The following is a 22,844-nucleotide window of genomic DNA, read 5'->3' as shown; positions in this document are numbered from 1 at the left end:
AAACCCCCTAGACAAAAACACGAGCAAAGTTATGACACACGAAATTGTAATCAGGGATCACATATGAAGAATTTTGGGCCGCACCTGTAATTTGCAGCCAGTAAAGTTGAAAATTGCCTTAATAGTAAGCCTGAGGTTACAGTTAATGTAATTGGGAGGTCAGTTCCTCGTAGACACAGGGACAACCGGGTAAACGTTTGTAATTTATCTTTAAATGTTTTCTTCTCATCTGTAACTTTCACCAGCAGACCTCAAACGTCACATGACTACTTGGTCTTTTCAGAGGTCTACCTAACCCCAGTATGTCTTACCAGCATCATTGTGTTTGGCCAGACGCAAAGGGTGGAGAGGGGAAATACTGGTGGGGGGGAGACTATGCGGAGATACTGGTGGACATGTTCATGCGACATCCTGCTGATGAAAATCTGATAATGTTTTTTTTCTCTTTTCAAATTGTTCTCTCTCTTTTTGTTCTTTCATGTTTTACGGATGATATGTCACACATCAGTTAGACAAGTGGTAATGCAAGATTTTATGCTCCTTACAGAAGGATCGCTGATTTGGAAAGAATATTGTATCACCGGAGTGTTCGTTGTGGGAAGATTGTGAGACAGCACCTTTGAGATGACATCTGAGCAAGAAGAACAACAAGACTAGAGGACAAATCATCGTAACAAGTTTCTTTTCCCCCTTCAATTATTATCTGTACCCCCATTACAACTTTCTCTTTCTCCTCCTGTAAGATGGACTCGCCCCAAGAGACTGCAGTCCGTGTTTTCCTGTTGACCCTGTTGTTGACCAGAGCAGTCTGTTTCGGTGAGAGTACCAGTGAGGTCGAGAAAGGATCTGGAATGGATCTGATGATCAGGATGGAGGCGTAGAGTTCCAAGAGCAACACAATCACCGAGCAAAGGCGAGTATCAGAAAACGATCTGGTAGCCATGACATTAATAGACATTGTGAAGGATTGTTAGCTGAAGAGAACTGCATCTGTAGAAATTGTAAAAATATAGTTGAGGATGATTGCATCAAGGAATGTCAGTCCAGTTTTAATATCAACATGGACCGGCATCCATTGAGTGACTATCACTCATTGGTGGGTAAAGTGTTAAATCAGACAGGCTGTTGGGTATGCTCACAAGTACCTCAAGGCCATAGAAAGTCAGGACTAGTGCCATATCCTTTAACGGTAGATGAGGTACTTGAGTTAAAGGGTGGGAGACCGGTGGACAAGAGATTTAATATTTCTAGTCCTCCTAGTTTAAAGCTCCACCAATACCATGTAGATAGGTCCCTAATATGTTTTAACATTTCCAATCCCCGAAAGCCGGGAAATTGGGAAGTGTCATGGAACAACCAAACCATGACATTCTCACACAGAGCCGACAAAATGCCCCTAGACTCAGAACTTATACGCCAAATAGCCGACAGTGGAAAATATTTCCGGGGGTAGGTACACTCTAGGAAGTAGGATCATGCGAGTTGGAGAAGTATCACCAGGATACTGTGCACATGTCATACAGCCTGATACGTGTACTAGACAAATGAAAGAGTTAGGGATAGGACTGTTTTCATGGAAGGTTTGTAATATGGTTATGTCATTTTCCATCCCATATGTTCTCCCCGATGATGCATATTTCATATGTGGGAGGAGGGCGTATAAGTGGCTTGCCCCAAACTCAGAGGGATTGTGTTACGTTGGAAAAGTACTGCCTGAAGTAATGACCATTGCCCATAACAAAATGAAAGACATTCACCGCAGTGCCCAAGCTCCTTACACTCACACTCATTACGAACACATCGTTAAAAGACACCTTGTAGATAGGACAGAGCATGCGGCCTCTGATTTGATTCACGAATCCACCGGGATTCAATTCCTACTCACGTTAGATATCACCCGTACCACCAGAGGAGTTATAAATTATAGGTATATATCTGCGCTAGCGAACCTGTTAGACAATATCACCGAGATGTATGATGACACCTTCAGGTATACTGGGAGAGAGCTGCAAGCCTACAAAACAGAGCTGGTCCAGCATAGAATGGTTCTCAATTACCTCACAGCGGTAACAGGCGGGTATTGTGTCACCCTAGCAACTCAGTATGGCGTGAAATGTTGTACATATATCACTAACAGCACCGAGGACCCAACCGAGGTTATAGATCAAAAAATGGATGATATATTGCAATTAAAGTGGGAGTTTCGAAGGAGGCACAATCTTACACTCGCTGCTGTGGGTAATGAATTGACTGGCTGGGTGTCATTGTTGAACCCACGAAATTGGTTTTCAGGTTTAGGAGAATGGGCTCAGAGCGTCATCATGGACGTAGGGAAATTCCTCTTGGGTATCCTGGGAGTTATCATATTGATTGGTCTGGTATTCAGATGTGTTCGGAGTCTAATGAATTGCAAGCGTAGTACCAAGGTGATGAGTCTGAGGAGTGAGGGCATTGTAGCAACAACTAATTTAATTTATGACCCGTCAATCGAGACAATGTTGTGATAAAATGTGATTCCACGGTCCGTTTCTTTCACCCGTTTCTCCTTTGATTTTCTCCGAGGTACCAAGAGATCCACCTGGAAGAAGAATTTGATGACCCCCTATACAGACCAATGATGAACTGTGTCACAGACACCTAATGAGCTTTTAGAGACTGTAATTCTTTTTATGGACACTTGAAGAAGCTTTGTTTGCTAACAGACCGCAGAGCTACAGTAAAGATACGACAATCCGGACAAGACATCAGACAAGACATCAACAAGACCCCAATCGGCGACTGCATACTAAATCTCACATAGTTATATGACTGCATTTATAACGCATGTTTCTTATCTTCATCTCTACAACCTCCAGGTAGTACCCCACATAGTCGACAGGTGATTTTCATATATTAGCACTCACATATTCTCCCCCTTCATGTATCATCAACTAATGTGCACCCCATTTGTTGTAACCAAAAGCCGGAAAGAGCTCGGTAGAGTTTGACAGCCCATCCACAGACCCTTAACACGGGATAAGAAGGATTCAAATGTATACTTCGCAATACCTCGAAGCTTGATTTAGAACACGTACGGCACGATGATACATGACCCTTCAGACATGGATTCCATACACACATGCTTTCACTATCTCACTAGGTCATATCTTTCCCACCTTCTCCTCTCCTCCCTCTACCCAATCATAAAAAGGTATTCCATGATGACATGTATTTTTCTGTTTGAATTGTTTAGAAAGTGGCAGTTATTGGTGACTGCCAAAGGGTGGACTGTCAAAGTCGAAAAATATCATGCTTCACATTGCCATATACTAACCCCATGCACATGCCCGCTGCGCGTGCACTCAGTCCGCCGTACGTGCACACATCCGCAAGTTGCGTAATAACGCTCCGGCGATATTGCGCATAATGTGGGTATTTACGGCGGAGTTTGTGAGCCTGTAGCTAGCGACTCGATCGCAGCATATTTAACCTTTATAGTGCGTTTTGTAGATAATATTCCCTTTAATAATGTCTGCAAGTATGTTTAGTGTAAATGGTTCGTGGACATCAGAATTCCTCTTTGCATGATACGAAGGGTCTGACAAAGGGTGAACAGTGGTGTCTAGTACCTAACTGAAGAGTATTTTATTAGAAACATTCCGGTGTTGGTTAGGAAGAGATTAATCGCTCCTGCGTATAGTTATGTCTATAAGAAGTTTATGGACATTTACTGTATTTGCAGTTCATTATCCATGCGGCGGGAATCCTGTGGATACCTCCCACCTGAGCAGTTTGAAATAGTCACAGCCCACCTGTTTGAATCCACCTATGACCTTTTGTTATAATGCAGAGGGACATTCCTGTATCCAATGAACAATGAGATTATAGGACCATTGTATTGTACAGTATACTGTGAATATAAAGACCCCCGTAGCCAGACCAGCTCACTTCTCTCTACAAAGGTTTTCCCCGTGATGACTGAGAGCTGGTTTCCAGATAGCGCTTGCGAATCATTCCCACGTGTGTAAGTTTCTCTGTGGCCATCTCGTTACTCTGTGTGTATGCGATTGTTCTCATTTTGTTATCCTATAAGTGTTTGCCATTTATTCTCTTTGTGTTTATTCTATTTGTGATCGTTCACCAGTGTTTATATTTCTGTTTAGTTATTGTGTTTAGGTATTAATGTCAGGTCTGTAGTGTATAAGCTGTAAACTGTATTTCTTTTTCCCTTTTACATACTAAAATCATCTAGTAAGGTGTTGGAACCTTAACAAGTGTCTGTGTGTTTCACCATTTATTACTAAGGGTTTCTGAGCATCTCAATCGCTCAAACAGCTGGCTTAAATACTAAGGTTAATCAGTGTTACATCATTACAGTATCACGGTATTAAGGTTTACAGTGTAAGCATATTCTGTTTAAGGTTTAAAAAGGTTATTGTCTGTGTGTACGCTTGCTGTGTGTATTCCGTACACCCAGCGCAGCGTGTGTACGTAACTTGCGTACCACGTGCGAGGTCTTTGTACGCAAATAGCGTACAAAGTGCGTAGCACGTGCACGTGGTTTAGCAGCCATTACGGCTACACGGTATTAGTAAATAGCTTATGTTAAAAGGTAAATAATTGACTTTATCAAGTGTGACTTATAAGTTCTATAGCCATCACTTGCATTAAGTACAACAAGGATGTTTCTTTCAAAGACATCCTTGATATTTTGATAGGCAGACTCAGTGGCACCCCCCAGATCCCGGCACCCTAGGCAGCTGCCTAATGGTAGAACTGGCCCTGCCCAATTCTGCATCAGCTCCAGGATCACCAGACTTTTGGATGGCTTTGTAAGTTAGGGAATATTCTATTATATAAATACACAGAGATAGATGGAAACAGTGCAAAGCTTGTCAGAGGGGGAGAGCTGAGCATTGTGGTTGGTGACTTGAAAACACCTTGTAGCAGTATTTGGACTGAAAAACAACTCCCCCGACAATACTATCAGTAAAAACAAATTTAGAACAAGGGAAAACATGAAAACCGGGCACTGAAATAAGCAGAGTACTGTAGGTGTCTTTTCTGCAGCATGAATCTGTTTCTACATTACCACATGCTGTAAACCAGCTTTTGTGTTCTATGTTATTTTACAGATTTTCAGTCAAAAGATGTTCAAGCTGTGGCGTTTCTACATTGTATGTAGTCTGCTCATCCAGGCTCATTGTCTTGCTGGTGCTGGAGAAACTGGAAGCAAGGGGGCTGTACTTCGAGTGTCTAGAGGAGCCTTAAATAATGGTGAGATCTGCACTTTCTATTTAACTATTCTGATTATGATATTTTATATATCATACCATTTTCTGTGGTACCATACGGATTATTTTGCATAAATAATATAAATGAAAGATTAAATTTATTGAAATCCAGTTTGGGACCTGATATCTTTTCATGCATAAGGAAACCTAGTAGGGGGAAGATGTATTAAGCCTGGTGACGGCAGAAGGAAGTAATAAACCAGTGATAAGTGCAAGGTGATAAACGCACCAGCCAATCAGCTCCTAACTGTTAATCTATATATTGGAGCTGATTGGCTGGTGCGTTTATCACCTTGCACATATCACTGGTTCATCAATTCCATATGCCTTCTCCAGGTTAATACATCTAATTCATTAGTGTACCATTGTTGTATTAATTAGTACAGAATAGAGAAGTGTAACGGAGACAAAAAAAATTAAATAGGCAAAACTCAAAAACTCAAAATTTCCACTATGTGCTGAGACAAGTTAGAAAAACATTTTCTTTAAAGATTATATGGGCAGAGGCTGCATTTCAGCACACATTAAGCTCTGATGTTTGCCAGAGGCATAGCCGGAACTTTGTGGGCTCCATAGCAACATTTTAAAGGGGCCTCTCCCCAAAGCCTTGAGAGAGACACCTCCCACAGCAGCACTTATTCAATTTATGCCCCACTGTAATGCCCTGGTTAATTTTATTCCCCCCTGTGTAGTGCCTAGTCCATTTTATGCTACATAATAGTTATCTTGTTCATTTTATGAATCATAATAGTACTCTAATTAATGTTATTCACCATTGTAGTGCCTTAGATGATTTTATGAGCCGGACCCAGTTGCTTAGCAGGCAATGACCTGGGCCCTTAAACTCTGGGACCCAAAGCAATGGCACACCCTGCACCCACTATCAGGGATGGATTTAGGCATTAGGCCTTCCCTAGGCACGATATTATTGGCCTTTTTCTCCTCAGACTCTGGTAAAATCGCAAAGCCGGTAAATCCTTTTCTCGTAGTTCGTAGAGGATGCTGGGGTCCACATCAGTACCATGGGGTATAGATGGGACCCTTGAGAGCCATGGGAACTTTAGGAGTTTAATAGTGTGGGCTGACTCCTCCCTCTATGCCCCTCCTACCAGACTCAGTCTAGAATCTGTGCCCGAGGAGACGGACATACTTCGAGAGAAGGAAATACACAGATAGTGGTGAGATTCACGCCAGCTCAAACATAACAATAGAAATCCAAGCTAACCAGCTTGAAACAAGGCAGCAACATCTGAACAACAGTACTTAACCAAGTAACAATGCAGTACTTAACCAAGGAACATGGCAGTACTGAACCAAGTAACAACTGCAGGAAAACGAAGAGCTGGGCGGGCACCCAGCATCCTCTACGGGACTACGAGAAAAGGATTTACCGGTACAGTAGGTAATTCAAATCCTATTTTCTCTTATCTCCTAGAGGATGGTGGGGTGCACATTAGTACCATGGGGATGTACCAAAGCTCTCAGTACGGGAGGGAGAGAGCGCCGAGGCTCATGCAGAACCAATTGACCAAACTTTAGGTCCTCAGAGGTCAAAGTTTCGAACTTGTAGAACTTAGCAAACGTGTTCAATCCTGACCAAGTAACCGCTCAGCAAAGTTGCCCCGCGGAGACACCCCAGGCAGCCGCCCAGGAAGACCCCACCTTACGAGTAGAGTGGGCCTTAACAGACTGTGGACACGGCAAGCCTGCCGTAGAATACGCATGCTGGATAGTACACCTGATTCAGCGAGAAATTGTCTGTTTAGAAGCAGGACACCCAACCTTGTTGGGATCATAAAGGCCAAACAGAGCGTCTGACTTTCTGTGACGAGAAGTTCTTCTCTTCACATAAATCTTCAAAGCCCTCACAATATCCAAGGACTTTGAGGTAATTGAGGAGTCGGTAGCCACTGGCACCACAATTGGTTGGTTGATATGAAAAGCAGACACAACCTTCGGAAGAAATTGCTGACGCGTCCTGAGCACAGCTCTGTCTTCATGGAAAATCAAGTAGGGGCTCTTGCAGGACAATGCCCCCAATTCTGACACATGTCTAGCAAATTCCAATGCCAATAGTGTGACCACCTTCCAAGTAAGAAACTTGACCTCAACCTCCTGTAAAGGCTCAAACCAATCCGATTGCAGGAACTGCAGCACCACATTAAGATCTCAAGGTGCCATAGGAGGCACAAAGGGAGGTTTGATTTGCAGAACCCATTTCAAGAAAGTCTGAACCTCAGGGAGGGCAACCAATTGTTTCTGGAAGAAAATGGATAAGGCCGAAATCTGGACTTTTATGGAGCCCAGGTGTAGGCCCACATCCACTCCTGCTTGCAGGAAGAGGAAAAACTGTCCAAGTTGAAACTCCACCGTAGGAAATTTCTTGGATTCACACCAAGACACGTACTTTTTCCAAATCCGATGATAATGTTTTGACGTTACTCCTTTCCTAGCCTGTATCAGGGTAGGAATAACTTTGTTCAGAATGCCCTTCCGAGCTAAGATCTGGCGTTCAACCTCCATGCCGTCAAACGTAGCCGCGGTTAGTCTTGATAAGCGAACGGCCCCTGTTGCAGAAGGTCCTCTCGAAGAGGAAGAGGCCTCAGATCTTCCAACAGTAACTCCAGAAGATCCGCGTACCAAGCCCGTCTTGGCCAGTCTGGTGCAATGAGGATCACCTGAACTCTTGTTCTTTTTATTAGTTTGAGAATCCTTGGGATGAGTGGAAGTGGAGGGAACACATACACTGACTTGAACACCCACGGAGTTACAAGGGCATCCACCGCCACTGCCTGTGGGTCCCTCGATCTGGAATAGTACCTCCGAAGATTCTTGTTGAGGCGGGAGGCCATCATGTCTATTTGGCACGCCCCAAAGATTTGTCACCTCTGCAAACACCTCTGGGTGTAGGCCCCACTCTCCTGGATGGAGATCGTGTCTGTTGAGGAAGTTTGCTTCCCAGTTGTCCACTCCCGGAATGAAGATTGCTGACAGCGCCACCGCATGCTTTTCCGAATGATCTTTGTTACCTATGACATTGCAGCTCTGCTCTTCGTTCTGCCTTGTCGGTTTATGTAGGCCACTGTCATTACATTGTCCGACTGAACCTGAATGGCTTGATCTTTTAGAAGATGTGCGTCTTGCAGAAGACCATTGTACATGGCCCTTAGTTCCAGAATGTTTATCGGAAGGATGGATTCCAGACTTGACCACCTTCCTTGGAAGTTTTCCCCTTGGGTGAATGCCCCCCAACCTCTGAGACTTGCATCCGTGGTTAGGAGGATCCAATTTCAAATCCCGAACCTGCGGCCTTCTAGTAGGTGAGAAGTTTGCAGCCACCAGAGGAGCGATATTCTGGCTTTCGGTGACAGACGTATTCTCTGGTGCATGTGAAGATGACATCCCGACCATTTGTCTAGGAGATCCAGTTGGAAAGATCGTGCATGAAATCTTCTGTACTGTAGAGCCTCGTAGGAGGCAACCATCTTCCCCAAAAGGCGAATGCACTGATGAACCGATACCCGGGCTGGCTTCAGGACATCCCAGACCATTGTTTGTATCACCAACGCCTTCTCTTCCGGTAGAAACACCCTCTGAACTTCTGTGTCGAGGATCATCCCCAGGAAGGGCAGCCTCCTTGTCGGCTCCAAGTGCGACTTTGGAAGGTCCAGGATCCATCCATGATCCCGGAGCAGCTGAGTTGAGAGAGCAATACTCTGTAACAGCTTCTCCCTGGAAGATACTTTTATTAGTAGATCGTCCAGATAAGGAATTATGGCCCTCATTCCGAGTTGTTCGCTCGCTAGCCGCTTTTAGCTTAGCAGAATTGCGAACGAAGTATTTGCAATATTGCGAAAAGATTTTTCTGTGCAGTTTCTGAGTAGCTCGAGACTTACTCTTCCAGTGCGATCAGTTCAGTGCTTGTCGTTCCTGGTTTGACGTCACAAACACACCCAGCGTTCGCCCAGACACGTTTCTTCAGCCACTCCCGCATTTTTCCCAGAAACGGCAGCGTTTGTTCACACACTCCCATAAAACGGCCAGTTTCCGCCCAGAAACACCAACTTCCTGTCAATCACACTCCGATAACCAGAACGAAGAAAAAACCTCGTAATGCCGTGAGTAAAATACCAAACTTCTTAGCAAATTTACTTGGCGCAGTCGCAGTGCGAACATTGCGCATGCGCAATTAGCGGAAAATCGCTGAGATGCGAAGAAAATTACCGAGCGAGCAACTCGGAAATGAGGGCCCATGTTCACACCCTGCTTGCAGAGTAGTAGCATCATCTCCGCCATGTCCTTGGTGAATACTCTTGGTGCCATGGAGAGGCCAAACGGCAGCGCTTGGAACTGATAGTGACAGTCCAGCAGCGCAAATCTGAGATAAGCCTGGTGAGGCGGCAAGATCGGGATGTGAAAGAAAGGCATCCTTGATATCCAGAGATATCAGGAATTCCCCCTCCTCCAGACCCGAGATCACCGCTCTCAGAAACTCCATCTTGAATTTGAATTCCCTCAAGTAGGGGTTCAATGACTTTAGTTTTAATATTGGTCTTACAAAACCGTCCGGTTTTGGTACCACAAACAAGTTTGAGTAATAACCCTTGTGTTGCAGGTGAGGTGGAAATGGGACAATGACATTTGACCTTAGTAATTTTTGAATGGCTTCCTGTACGATAGCACTTTCTGTCAGCGAAGCTGGCAAGCCTGATTTGAAGAATCTGTGAGGTGGGAGTTCTTGAAACTCCAGTCTGTACCCCTGGGTAACAATATCCTGTACCCAGGGATCCAGGCATGAGGACACCCAAACATGACTGAAATTCCTTAGTCTTGCTCCCACCTGCCCGATTTCCATGCTGGGAGGACCACCTTCATGCCGAGGATTCACGCATCTAACGCTTCCCCAAACAGGGCCTGACCTGTGAAGGGTAGGTTCTCCACACTCTTCTTCGATTCCGCATCCGCAGACCATTGGCGCAGCCAGAGTCCTCTGCGTGCGAAACAGCCATGGAAGAAGCCCTCGTGTTCAGATGTCCAAGGTCTTTCATGGCTTCCACCATGAAACCTGCAGAATCCTGTATGTGACATAAAAACAATTCAATGTCACTTCTATCCATAGAATCTAACTTCTCTAGTAAAGTGCCTGACCATTTTACTATGGCTTTAGAAATCCATGCACAAGCAATAGTGGGTCTTAAAGCTACGCCATTTGCTGTGTATAAAGATTTGAGTGTAGTCTCAATCTTGCGGTCGGCCGGCTCTTTTAAAGAGGTGGACCCAGGGACAGGCAAAACCACTTTTTTAGATAACCTAGAAACAGAAGCGTCTAATACCGGCGGGTTTTCCCACTTTTTCCTATCCTCTCAGGGAAAGGAAAAGCAATAAGAACCCTTTTAGGGATCTGGAACTTTTTCTCTGGGTTTTCCCAGCAATTTTCCAACAATGCCTTTAATTCCTTAGACGCAGGGAATGTAAGGGAGGATTTCTTATTGTCAGTAAAGTAAGCCTCCTCTACTTGCTTAGGTATCTTATCAGTAATGTGTAAAATGTCCCTTATAGCCTCAGTCATGAGCTGCATTCCTTTAGCAAGGGATGCCTCACCCCCCAGTATATCCCCCTTACCGTCTCATCCGTGTCGACTTGCATTATTTGGGCAAGAGAATGCTTTTTAGGATATATATCAGGGGTCTTGGATGAGGTAGCGGGAGCAGAATGCGACAAAACCTCTACAGATCTTTTCAAAACCTGTGTTTCAGTCTCATTATGAGCTATCCTAGATGAAATCTGGGATATCATTCCCTTAAGAGAAGCCACCCATGGGGTTTCGGATTTAGAAGGCTGAGACAGTACATTGCATTCCTGAGTACATGAAATAGACTCCTCTGGAGAGGACACACACTCTGCAGCACAGGATACAGAGTCCCTAGACATGGCAATGTGAGATATAAACATAAACACACACGCCCCAGTAGGCAGTTATTAAGATAAATGCCTGGCGCTGACTGAGTAACCTTAATAGATTAAACAGTGAATAACAATGAATAACACTCCCCCCCTTCTTTTCTTTAACACCCTGGTACCGCATGGATAACTGGAGTTAAGTGGAGGGCAGCGCTCCCTGTCAGCGTCTCTGTAGTGTGATCTGCAGGGAGAAAATGGCGCTGGTGAGTGCTGGATCCGCTCTGAGGAGAAGCCCCACCCCCTGTAATGGCGCGTCTTTCCGTATTTATTATTTTTATTATTTTATACTGGCCTGAGGTGTGTTTGTTGCTAACAGTGGGATTAGCCCCTGTTTGCTCAGTGACTAATGTTAGGGTATTGCGCTGGCCCAGGGTCCCCCTCACAGCGCTGCACAACTGTACCTCTGAGCCATCTGGAGCGCAGCATCAGCTCTGCGCTCCCACCCTTGTGCCGCCATTCCCGCCGGCACCCCGCTTACCGGTGCACCGGCGTCATACTCACCACCGTTTCTTCTGGCTCTGTTAGGGGGTGGCGGCAGTGCTGTGGAAGCGAGCGGTCACCACGGGGGCTTGCGATCAACACCCTCAGGAGCTCAGTGTCCTGTCAGCGGAGATAGGAACCATTAACCTCAAGGGTTGGATCATACCCCCCCCCCCCCTAAGTCCCACGAAGCAGGGAGGCTGTTGCCCTGGTAAAGCCCAGAGGGGATATGCAGTTGACAAACGATGGGGTTGGGGCTGGGCAGTTTGTGCCACTAGGCCCTACCCCTTTTGCATAATGCTGCAAACCACAGTACTAGGAAGAGGGGGCAGAGACACAATTACACGATACTCATGGAATTGTGGCATACTGGCTCCCCCCTCTAGCCGTACACTCGTGATTCACTGAATATGTTTCCCATCTCACCCATTTCACTAGGAATTTTGCTGGATGTGGGAGGGCCACCTACTCTACCTGCTGGTCACCCACCTCAATAATCTGGGAGCCACCCAGACATTCCAAGAGAGTAGGTATTTAGAGCAGGGCACAAGTTCACAGGTTTTAAACTGCATATGCACCTCCTTATAGCTCTAAGGTTGACCAGGAATAGGATCATGTAGACCGAGGACTGTAATTGGGTCTTTTTATACTTACAATTGTAATTGCACTGAGACAGACACATATATGTTTTGAAATACTAGTACACTATTGTGCAGACTCCAGTCTGCCTGTTCTTCAGGGAGACTTCATGCCCTATCCCAAGATGGCCACTAAGATCTCTATTGAACATGTGCAGCTGCCATTGTCTTCCACTTAGCTCCATAAAAAACCCAATGATTTCCTGCAATCCATACTGGCCCTCATTCCGAGTTGTTCGCTCGTTCTTTTTCATCGCATCGCAGTGAAAATCCGCTTAGTACGCATGCGCAAAGTTCGCACTGCGACTGCGCCAAGTAACTTTACTATGAAGAAAGTATTTTTACTCACGGCTTTTTCTTCGCTCCGGCGATCGTAATGTGATTGACAGGAAATGGGTGTTACTGGGCGGAAACACGGCGTTTCAGGGGCGTGTGGCTGAAAACGCTACCGTTTCCGGAAAAAACGCAGGAGTGGCCGGAGAAACGGTGGGAGTGCCTGGGCGAACGCTGGGTGTGTTTGTGACGTCAACCAGGAACGACAAGCACTGAACTGATCGCACAGGCAGAGTAAGTCTGGAGCTACTCTGAAACTGCTAAGTAGTTAGTAATCGCAATATTGCGAATACATCGGTCGCAATTTTAAGAAGCTAAGATTCACTCCCAGTAGGCGGCGGCTTAGCGTGTGTAACTCTGCTAAATTCGCCTTGCGACCGATCAACTCGGAATGAGGGCCACTGATTCCAGTGTTCCTGCACCACTACCCAGTGCATACATACACTCACCGACTGCCGAGCTGTATGACACCACGCTCCACTAAAGATCCAGTCCATGATAACTAGTGTGTAACAGTGAGTGTGGCTGTACTGTTATCTATGAATAAACCAGCACCATTTGAGTTATCCGCTGGTGTGTGCCTACTGTGCCTACTGAAATACCACTACCACCACACACATCATTTCCAACAACATGCCAGTCAGGAAGCATGTCTGTTGGCATTCTTCCACAGGAGCAAAGATTTGTGCAATTTATATATAAGCAATAATTACAAATAGGTACAATTTTAGAAGTGGACTCAATTTAAAAATGTACAGGGTGAGGCAAAAAACCTCCCAGATTTTAAAGGTTAACAAAAAAAGCATGGTAAATGCTAAACGAATGCTATCCATTTTAGAACATAATCTAAAAGTGTATGGAATACAGGTTATTTTTAATTGGTTCTGGAAATCACTGAAATGTTGCATAAGGTTAAATTTATTAAACTGTTCTTTTCAAAGTTGACTTGTCTTTGTTGTTTTTCAGCAGCTGAATTTAAAGGGAAAATAATATTAAATCCAAACTCAGGGGTGATATTGGATTAAATATTATATATTATTCCCCATTAAAGCCATTATCTGAAACCGCAGCAGCAGCTTTAAAGAGTACAACTTAGAGCCTAATTCAGACCTGGTCGCACGCAGGCTATTTTTTGCACTGCTGCGACCAGGTAATCTCTGCCTACAGGGGAGGGGGTAAATGCTTTGCAGGTAATCGCTGCCTACAGGGGAGGGGCTAAATGCTGTGTAGGGGTGCGATCGGCTGTGCAGTGAGCTGCACAAACAAAAGTTTGTGCAGTTTCTGCACAGCCCAGGACTTACTCAGCCACTGCGACGATCCGGGATGTTGCTGACATCAGGAACCTTCCATGGAAACGGCCGGGCACGCCTGCGTTTTTCCGGACACTCATGGAAACCAATGAGTTGCCGCCCACAAACACCTTCTTCCTGTCAATCTTCTTGCGATCGCTTTCTTCGTTCCTTTCGTCGCTGCCCGGCGACGGCCACCCCCGGCAGCCAACGCGCCTACGCATTGCGGGTCACTCGCATGCGCAGTACTGACCCGATCGCACGGCTGCGAAAAAATGCAGCTTGCGATCGGGTCTGAATGACCCCCTTAGTACAGTACATTTACCTTATACCATCATTGGTATGGGAGAGCTTTAAAACTGTTCAAGCATTGCCTATCTAGGAATGACAAAGTAATACAACATTTGAAAAATTTACTGAAGGTCGATTTTAATTGATTTTAAATTGATCTAAATCTATGGGGGTCATTCCGAGTTGTTCGCTCTGTATTTTTCTTCGCGTCGCAGCGATTTTCCGCTAACTGCGCATGCGCAATGTTCGCACTGCGACTGCGCCAAGTAAATTTGCTATGCAGTTAGGTATTTTACTCACGGCATTACAAGGTTTTTTCTTCGTTCTGGTGATCGTAATGTGATTGGCAGGAAGTGGGTGTTTCTGGGCGGAAACAGGCCGTTTTATGGGAGTGTGTGAAAAAACGCTACCGTTTCTGGGAAAAACGCGGGAGTGGCTGGAGAAACGGAGGAGTGTTTGGGCGAACGCTGGGTGTGTTAATGACGTCAAACCAGGAACGACAAGCACTGAACTGATCGCAGATGCCGAGTAAGTTTGAAGTACTCAGAAACTGCTAAGAAGTGTCTATTCGCAATTTTGCTAATCTTTCGTTCACAATTTTGATAAGCTAAGATTCACTCCCAGTAGGCGGCGGCTTAGCGTGTGCAAAGCTGCTAAAAGCAGCTTGCGAGCGAACAACTCGGAATGACCACCTATGTTGTGTTTCTGGGGTGAAATCACACATTTAGTAACATTTAAATATCAATATAAAAAATAATCTGGTAGAAAATGTGCGTTTTAGCTCCTGAAACACAGACTGATTAAACTTGTTTGAAATCAACCTTTAGGAAATTTACCGCTACTTTTCCAATGAAAATCAGCACATTACATTGGTTTAAACATAGTCCCAAATTGGTGGCTTTAATGTACATTTTTAGGGTGCAAAAGAGTATGTTATTGAAGATAGTGATTGGGAACTGGTAGTAATCACTACAGTTTAGTTTCACTACCCATTGGTTATCTGAAAGTGGGCCTTTTCTTAAGTTTTATATTGAAATCAACTAGGATACATAATATCATTGATGTTGTTTACTTACATTGTATCACAGTTTATTTGTTTTGTCTGTGAAAACAGAATGGGTAAAAGCATTAAACATCACACATATACATAAACAGTAAAAAAAAAAAAAAACATACATGTATATGGATTACATGCGTTTACCGGCGGATGGGATGCCGGCTCTCAATATATCGGCAGCAGCAGCCCGGCGACCAGAATGCTGGCAGCAGGGTGAACGCTAAGCGGGCTTGCTGCACTCGCCACACTGCGGACTCAGTGGCTCGCTGCGCTTGCCACAGGATCTATTCCTACTCTATGGGTGTCGTGTACCACTTTTTTGTTAGATCATATATACAAAAAGCATTCCTAGTTTAACAGAAAATTATTTAATGTACTTATAAGATGTACTAGGAAATCATAATAATTAGATTTCTTCTTTGTTTTTAGCTGTCTCAGGCCAAATGAAAGGAAGAAATTCCCAGAACAACTTGAACATGCCAGCAATGGGTAGTGGTGGTGGTGACCTTGTTGGAGGTTTGGTTGGTGGGCTGTTAGGTGGAGGAGGAGGAGGAGGACTTTTAGGTGGTGTTTTGGGAGGTGGAAATGGAGGTGGTCTATTAGGTGGTGTGCTTGGTGGAGGAGAGGGTGGTGGAGGTGGCCTCCTTGGAGGACTTCTTGGTGGAGGTGGGGGAGGAGGACTTCTTGGTGGAGGTGGGGGAGGAGGACTTCTAGGAGGTATTCTGGGGGGTTCTGGTGGTGGTGGGCTCCTTGGAGGTGGTGGCAATGCTCCAGATAACGCGGGTCCTCACATTAATGGTGGCATCCTAGGAAATGGAGGATTACTGGGTGGATTGCTTGGAGGAGGAGGACTTCTTGGAATTCTTGGCAATGGAGGAATTCTAAGCACAGTACAGGGTATTACTGGGTAAGATGAATCAACATTTGTTTTATTGTTTAGCTGATTGTGCAGATATATACTGTAACACAGAGGTTCCCAAACTTTTTTAAATCACGGCGCCTGAGAGCATCAGAATTGTTTTCACGGCACCCCTAGGCAAAAAGTTTCTTTGGAAAGAAATATTAAATCAAGCAACTTGTGTTTATATGTTATCCTTAGGTTCTATTGTGTGGTGAGGAACAATATTTGCTGCTGTTTGTCCACATATTTTATGATTAGCAGTCACCAGTACTGGTTTTGACTTTTACATTGACCATAAATAAATTTGAATTGGTCTTGGATTACCAATCCAAGGCACCCCTGCAAATGTCCCGAGGCACCCAAGGGTGCACACAATTTGAGAACCACTGCAGTAACATGTTATAAGCACATAACTTTGCAATTATTCCTTTTACAATTTAGATTATTAATATTTTCTACTTGCTTATGTCTTCTTAGAGCCCTTTCACATGCATTAATGTGTGTGTGTGTGTGTGTGTGTGTGTGTGTGTGTGTGTGTGTGTGTGTGTGTGTGTGTGTGTACTGAAAAACAAATATATTATAAATATACATCCCCACATTAATATTTTATGTGTATCTGAAAACTATGCACAGATGTTAAGTTAGATCATTTGTCATTTTCAAAGAAATACACTTTTAATGACATTTAGATGCAGATTTTTATTTGCATTACATACTTTCCTTTCACTGCTTATCCTGCAGCACCTTTAGCACTTTATTTAGAGTTGTAAATACACCAATTTTTATGGCATGCACATGCACACCAAAATGTTCTGGGTATGGGTCATTAGGTCGACCACACTTAGGTCAGTAGTCATTAGGTCGATCACTATTGGTCGACATGCATTAGGTCGACATGGTCACTAGGTCTATATGGTCATTGGGTCGACATGTACTAGGTCGACACGGAATAAGGTTGACATGAGGTTTTTTTTTACTTTTTTTGGTGTCGTTTTCTTCGTAAAGTGACAGGGAACCCCAATTAGTGCACCATGTCCCCTCGCATGGCTCGCTTCGCTCACCATGCTTCGGTTACTATTCCCAATCGTAGTCCACGTGGATCGTAAAGTATGAAAAAGTTTATAAAAATTGGAAAAAGTCATGTCGACCTTTTTCCATATCGACCTAGAACATGTCAACTAGTGATGAGCGCCTGAAATTTTTCGGGTTTTGTGTTTTGGTTTTGGGTTCGGTTCCGCGGCCGTGTTTTGGGTTCGACCGCGTTTTGGCAAAACCTCACCGAATTTTTTTTGTCGGATTCGGGTGTGTTTTGGATTCGGGTGTTTTTTTCAAAAAACCCTAAAAAACAGCTTAAATCATAGAATTTGGGGGTCATTTTGATCCCAAAGAATTATTAACCTCAAAAACCATAATTTCCACTCATTTTCAGTCTATTCTGAATACCTCACACCTCACAATATTATTTTTAGTCCTAAAATTTGCACCGAGGTCGCTGTGTGAGTAAGATAAGCGACCCTAGTGGCCGACACAAACACCGGGCCCATCTAGGAGTGGCACTGCAGTGTCACGCAGGATGTCCCTTCCAAAAAACCCTCCCCAAACAGCACATGACGCAAAGAAAAAAAGAGGCGCAATGAGGTAGCTGTGTGAGTAAGATTAGCGACCCTAGTGGCCGACACAAACACCGGGCCCATCTAGGAGTGGCACTGCAGTGTCACGCAGGATGTTCCTTCCAAAAAAACCTCCCCAAACAGCACATGACGCAAAGAAAAAAAGAGGCGCAATGAGGTAGCTGACTGTGTGAGTAAGATAAGCGACCCTAGTGGCCGACACAAACACCGGGCCCATCTAGGAGTGGCACTGCAGTGTCACGCAGGATGTCCCTTCCAAAAAACCCTCCCCAAACAGCACATGACGCAAAGAAAAAAAGAGGCGCAATGAGGTAGCTGTGTGAGTAAGATTAGCGACCCTAGTGGCCGACACAAACACCGGGCCCATCTAGGAGTGGCACTGCAGTGTCACGCAGGATGTCCCTTCCAAAAAACCCTCCCCAAACAGCACATGACGCAAAGAAAAAAAGAGGCGCAATGAGGTAGCTGACTGTGTGAGTAAGATAAGCGACCCTAGTGGCCGACACAAACACCGGGCCCATCTAGGAGTGGCACTGCAGTGTCACGCAGGATGGCCCTTCCAAAAAACCCTCCCCAAACAGCACATGACGCAAAGAAAAAAAGAGGCGCAATGAGGTAGCTGACTGTGTGAGTAAGATAAGCGACCCTAGTGGCCGACACAAACACCGGGCCCATCTAGGAGTGGCACTGCAGTGTCACGCAGGATGGCCCTTCCAAAAAACCCTCCCCAAACAGCACATGACGCAAAGAAAAAAAGAGGCGCAATGAGGTAGCTGACTGTGTGAGTAAGATAAGCGACCCTAGTGGCCGACACAAACACCGGGCCCATCTAGGAGTGGCACTGCAGTGTCACGCAGGATGTCCCTTCCAAAAAACCCTCCCCAAACAGCACATGACGCAAAGAAAAAAAGAGGCGCAATGAGGTAGCTGACTGTGTGAGTAAGATAAGCGACCCTAGTGGCCGACACAAACACCGGGCCCATCTAGGAGTGGCACTGCAGTGTCACGCAGGATGTCCCTTCCAAAAAACCATCCCCAAACAGCACATGACGCAAAGAAAAAAAGAGGCGCAATGAGGTAGCTGTGTGAGTAAGATTAGCGACCCTAGTGGCCGACACAAACACCGGGCCCATCTAGGAGTGGCACTGCAGTGTCACGCAGGATGTCCCTTCCAAAAAACCCTCCCCAAACAGCACATGACGCAAAGAAAAAAAGAGGCGCAATGAGGTAGCTGACTGTGTGAGTAAGATAAGCGACCCTAGTGGCCGACACAAACACCGGGCCCATCTAGGAGTGGCACTGCAGTGTCACGCAGGATGGCCCTTCCAAAAAATCCTCCCCAAACAGCACATGACGCAAAGAAAAAAAGAGGCGCAATGAGGTAGCTGACTGTGTGAGTAAGATAAGCGACCCTAGTGGCCGACACAAACACCGGGCCCATCTAGGAGTGGCACTGCAGTGTCACGCAGGATGGCCCTTCCAAAAAACCCTCCCCAAACAGCACATGACGCAAAGAAAAAAAGAGGCGCAATGAGGTAGCTGACTGTGTGAGTAAGATAAGCGACCCTAGTGGCCGACACAAACACCGGGCCCATCTAGGAGTGGCACTGCAGTGTCACGTAGGATGGCCCTTCCAAAAAACCCTCCCCAAACAGCACATGACGCAAAGAAAAAAAGAGGCGCAATGAGGTAGCTGACTGTGTGAGTAAGATAAGCGACCCTAGTGGCCGACACAAACACCGGGCCCATCTAGGAGTGGCACTGCAGTGTCACGTAGGATGGCCCTTCCAAAAAACCCTCCCCAAACAGCACATGACGCAAAGAAAAATAAAAGAAAAAAGAGGTGCAAGATGGAATTGTCCTTGGGCCCTCCCACCCACCCTTATGTTGTATAAACAAAACAGGACATGCACACTTTAACCAACCCATCATTTCAGTGACAGGGTCTGCCACACGACTGTGACTGATATGACGGGTTGGTTTGGACCCCCCCCAAAAAAGAAGCAATTAATCTCTCCTTGCACAAACTGGCTCTACAGAGGCAAGATGTCCACCTCATCATCATCCTCCGATATATCACCGTGTACATCCCCCTCCTCACAGATTATCAATTCGTCCCCACTGGAATCCACCATCTCAGCTCCCTGTGTACTTTGTGGAGGCAATTGCTGCTGGTCAATGTCTCCGCGGAGGAATTGATTATAATTCATTTTAATGAACATCATCTTCTCCACATTTTCTGGATGTAACCTCGTACGCCGATTGCTGACAAGGTGAGCGGCGGCACTAAACACTCTTTCGGAGTACACACTTGTGGGAGGGCAACTAAGGTAGAATAAAGCCAGTTTGTGCAAGGGCCTCCAAATTGCCTCTTTTTCCTGCCAGTATAAGTACGGACTGTGTGACGTGCCTACTTGGATGCGGTCACTCATATAATCCTCCACCATTCTTTCAATGGGGAGAGAATCATATGCAGTGACAGTAGACGACATGTCCGTAATCGTTGTCAGGTCCTTCAGTCCGGACCAGATGTCAGCATCAGCAGTCGCTCCAGACTGCCCTGCATCACCGCCAGTGGGTGGGCTCGGAATTCTGAGCCTTTTCCTCGCACCCCCAGTTGCGGGAGAATGTGAAGGAGGAGATGTTGACAGGTCGCGTTCCGCTTGACTTGACAATTTTCTCACCAGCAGGTCTTTCAACCCCAGCAGACTTGTGTCTGCCGGAAAGAGAGATCCAAGGTAGGCTTTAAATCTAGGATCGAGCATGGTGGCCAAAATGTAGTGCTCTGATTTCAACAGATTGACCACCCGTGAATCCTTGTTAAGCGAATTAAGGGCTCCATCCACAAGTCCCACATGCCTAGCGGAATCGCTCCGTGTTAGCTCCTCCTTCAATGTCTCCAGCTTCTTCTGCAAAAGCCTGATGAGGGGAATGACCTGACTCAGGCTGGCAGTGTCTGAACTGACTTCACGTGTGGCAAGTTCAAAGGGCATCAGAACCTTGCACAACGTTGAAATCATTCTCCACTGCGCTTGAGACAGGTGCATTCCACCTCCTATATCGTGCTCAATTGTATAGGCTTGAATGGCCTTTTGCTGCTCCTCCAACCTCTGAAGCATATAGAGGGTTGAATTCCACCTCGTTACCACTTCTTGCTTCAGATGATGGCAGGGCAGGTTCAGTAGTTTTTGGTGGTGCTCCGGTCTTCTGTACGTGGTGCCTGTACGCCGAAAGTGTCCCGCAATTCTTCTGGCCACCGACAGCATCTCTTGCACGCCCCTGTCGTTTTTTAAATAATTCTGCACCACCAAATTCAAGGTATGTGCAAAACATGGGACGTGCTGGAATTTGCCCATATTTAATGCACACACAATATTGCTGGCGTTGTCCGATGCCACAAATCCACAGGAGAGTCCAATTGGGGTAAGCCATTCCGCGATGATCTTCCTCAGTTGCCGTAAGAGGTTTTCAGCTGTGTGCGTATTCTGGAAAGCGGTGATACAAAGCGTAGCCTGCCTAGGAAAGAGTTGGCGTTTGCGAGATGCTGCTACTGGTGCCGCCGCTGCTGTTCTTGCGGCGGGAGTCCATACATCTACCCAGTGGGCTGTCACAGTCATATAGTCCTGACCCTGCCCTGCTCCACTTGTCCACATGTCCGTGGTTAAGTGGACATTGGGTACAGCTGCATTTTTTAGGACACTGGTGACTCTTTTTCTGAGGTCTGTGTACATTTTCGGTATCGCCTGCCTAGAGAAATGGAACCTAGATGGTATTTGGTACCGGGGACACAGTACCTCCAACAAGTCTCTAGTTGGCTCTGCAGTAATGATGGATACCGGAACCACGTTTCTCACCACCCAGGATGCCAAGGCCTCAGTTATCCGCTTTGCAGTAGGATGACTGCTGTGATATTTCATCTTCCTCGCAAAGGACTGTTGGACAGTCAATTGCTTGGTGGAAGTAGTAAAAGTGGTCTTACGACTTCCCCTCTGGGATGACCATCGACTCCCAGCAGCAACAACAGCAGCGCCAGCAGCAGTAGGCGTTACACGCAAGGATGCATCGGAGGAATCCCAGGCAGGAGAGGAATCGTCAGAATTGCCAGTGACATGGCCTGCAGGACTATTGGCATTCCTGGGGAAGGAGGAAATTGACACTGAGGGAGTTGGTGGGGTGGTTTGCGTGAGCTTGGTTACAAGAGGAAGGGATTTACTGGTCAGTGGACTGCTTCCGCTGTCACCCAAAGTTTTTGAACTTGTCACTGACTTATTATGAATGCGCTGCAGGTGACGTATAAGGGAGGATGTTCCGAGGTGGTTAACGTCCTTACCCCTACTTATTACAGCTTGACAAAGGGAACACACGGCTTGACACCTGTTGTCCGCATTTCTGTTGAAATAGTTCCACACCGAAGAGCTGATTTTTTTGGTATTTTCACCAGGCATGTCAACGGCCATATTCCTCCCACGGACAACAGGTGTCTCCCCGGGTGCCTGACTTAAACAAACCACCTCACCATCAGAATCCTCCTGGTCAATTTCCTCCCCAGCGCCAGCAACACCCATATCCTCCTCATCCTGGTGTACTTCAACACTGACATCTTCAATCTGACTATCAGGAACTGGACTGCGGGTGCTCCTTCCAGCACTTGCAGGGGGCGTGCAAATGGTGGAAGGCGCATGCTCTTCACGTCCAGTGTTGGGAAGGTCAGGCATCGCAACCGACACAATTGGACTCTCCTTGTGGATTTGGGATTTCGAAGAACGCACAGTTCTTTGCGGTGCTACTGCTTTTGCCAGCTTGAGTCTTTTCATTTTTCTAGCGAGAGGCTGAGTGCCTCCATCCTCATGTGAAGCTGAACCACTAGCCATGAACATAGGCCAGGGCCTCAGCCGTTCCTTGCCACTCCGTGTGGTAAATGGCATATTGGCAAGTTTACGCTTCTCCTCCGACAATTTTATTTTAGGTTTTGGAGTCCTTTTTTTACTGA

At 45.9% G+C, this 22,844-nt stretch overlaps 1 protein-coding gene across 1 annotated transcript in view; it reads left to right on the top strand.

The window, feature by feature from the left end:
- Positions 1-5,127: 5,127 nt before the first annotated feature.
- BPIFB4 (BPI fold containing family B member 4) overlaps positions 5,128-22,844 on the top strand; it is a 95,462-nt gene continuing 77,745 nt past the window's right edge. The window contains exons 1-2 of the mRNA XM_063963590.1: positions 5,128-5,256; positions 15,752-16,229. Coding sequence (XP_063819660.1) covers positions 5,130-5,256; positions 15,752-16,229 — 605 coding nt within the window. The 5' untranslated portion in view covers positions 5,128-5,129. The remainder of the gene's footprint in view (positions 5,257-15,751; positions 16,230-22,844) is intronic.

Source organism: Pseudophryne corroboree, chromosome 3 (assembly GCF_028390025.1).
Source record: "Pseudophryne corroboree isolate aPseCor3 chromosome 3, aPseCor3.hap2, whole genome shotgun sequence".
Lineage (NCBI taxonomy): Eukaryota > Metazoa > Chordata > Amphibia > Anura > Myobatrachidae > Pseudophryne > Pseudophryne corroboree.
This window is presented reverse-complemented; position numbering and strand designations above follow the sequence as displayed.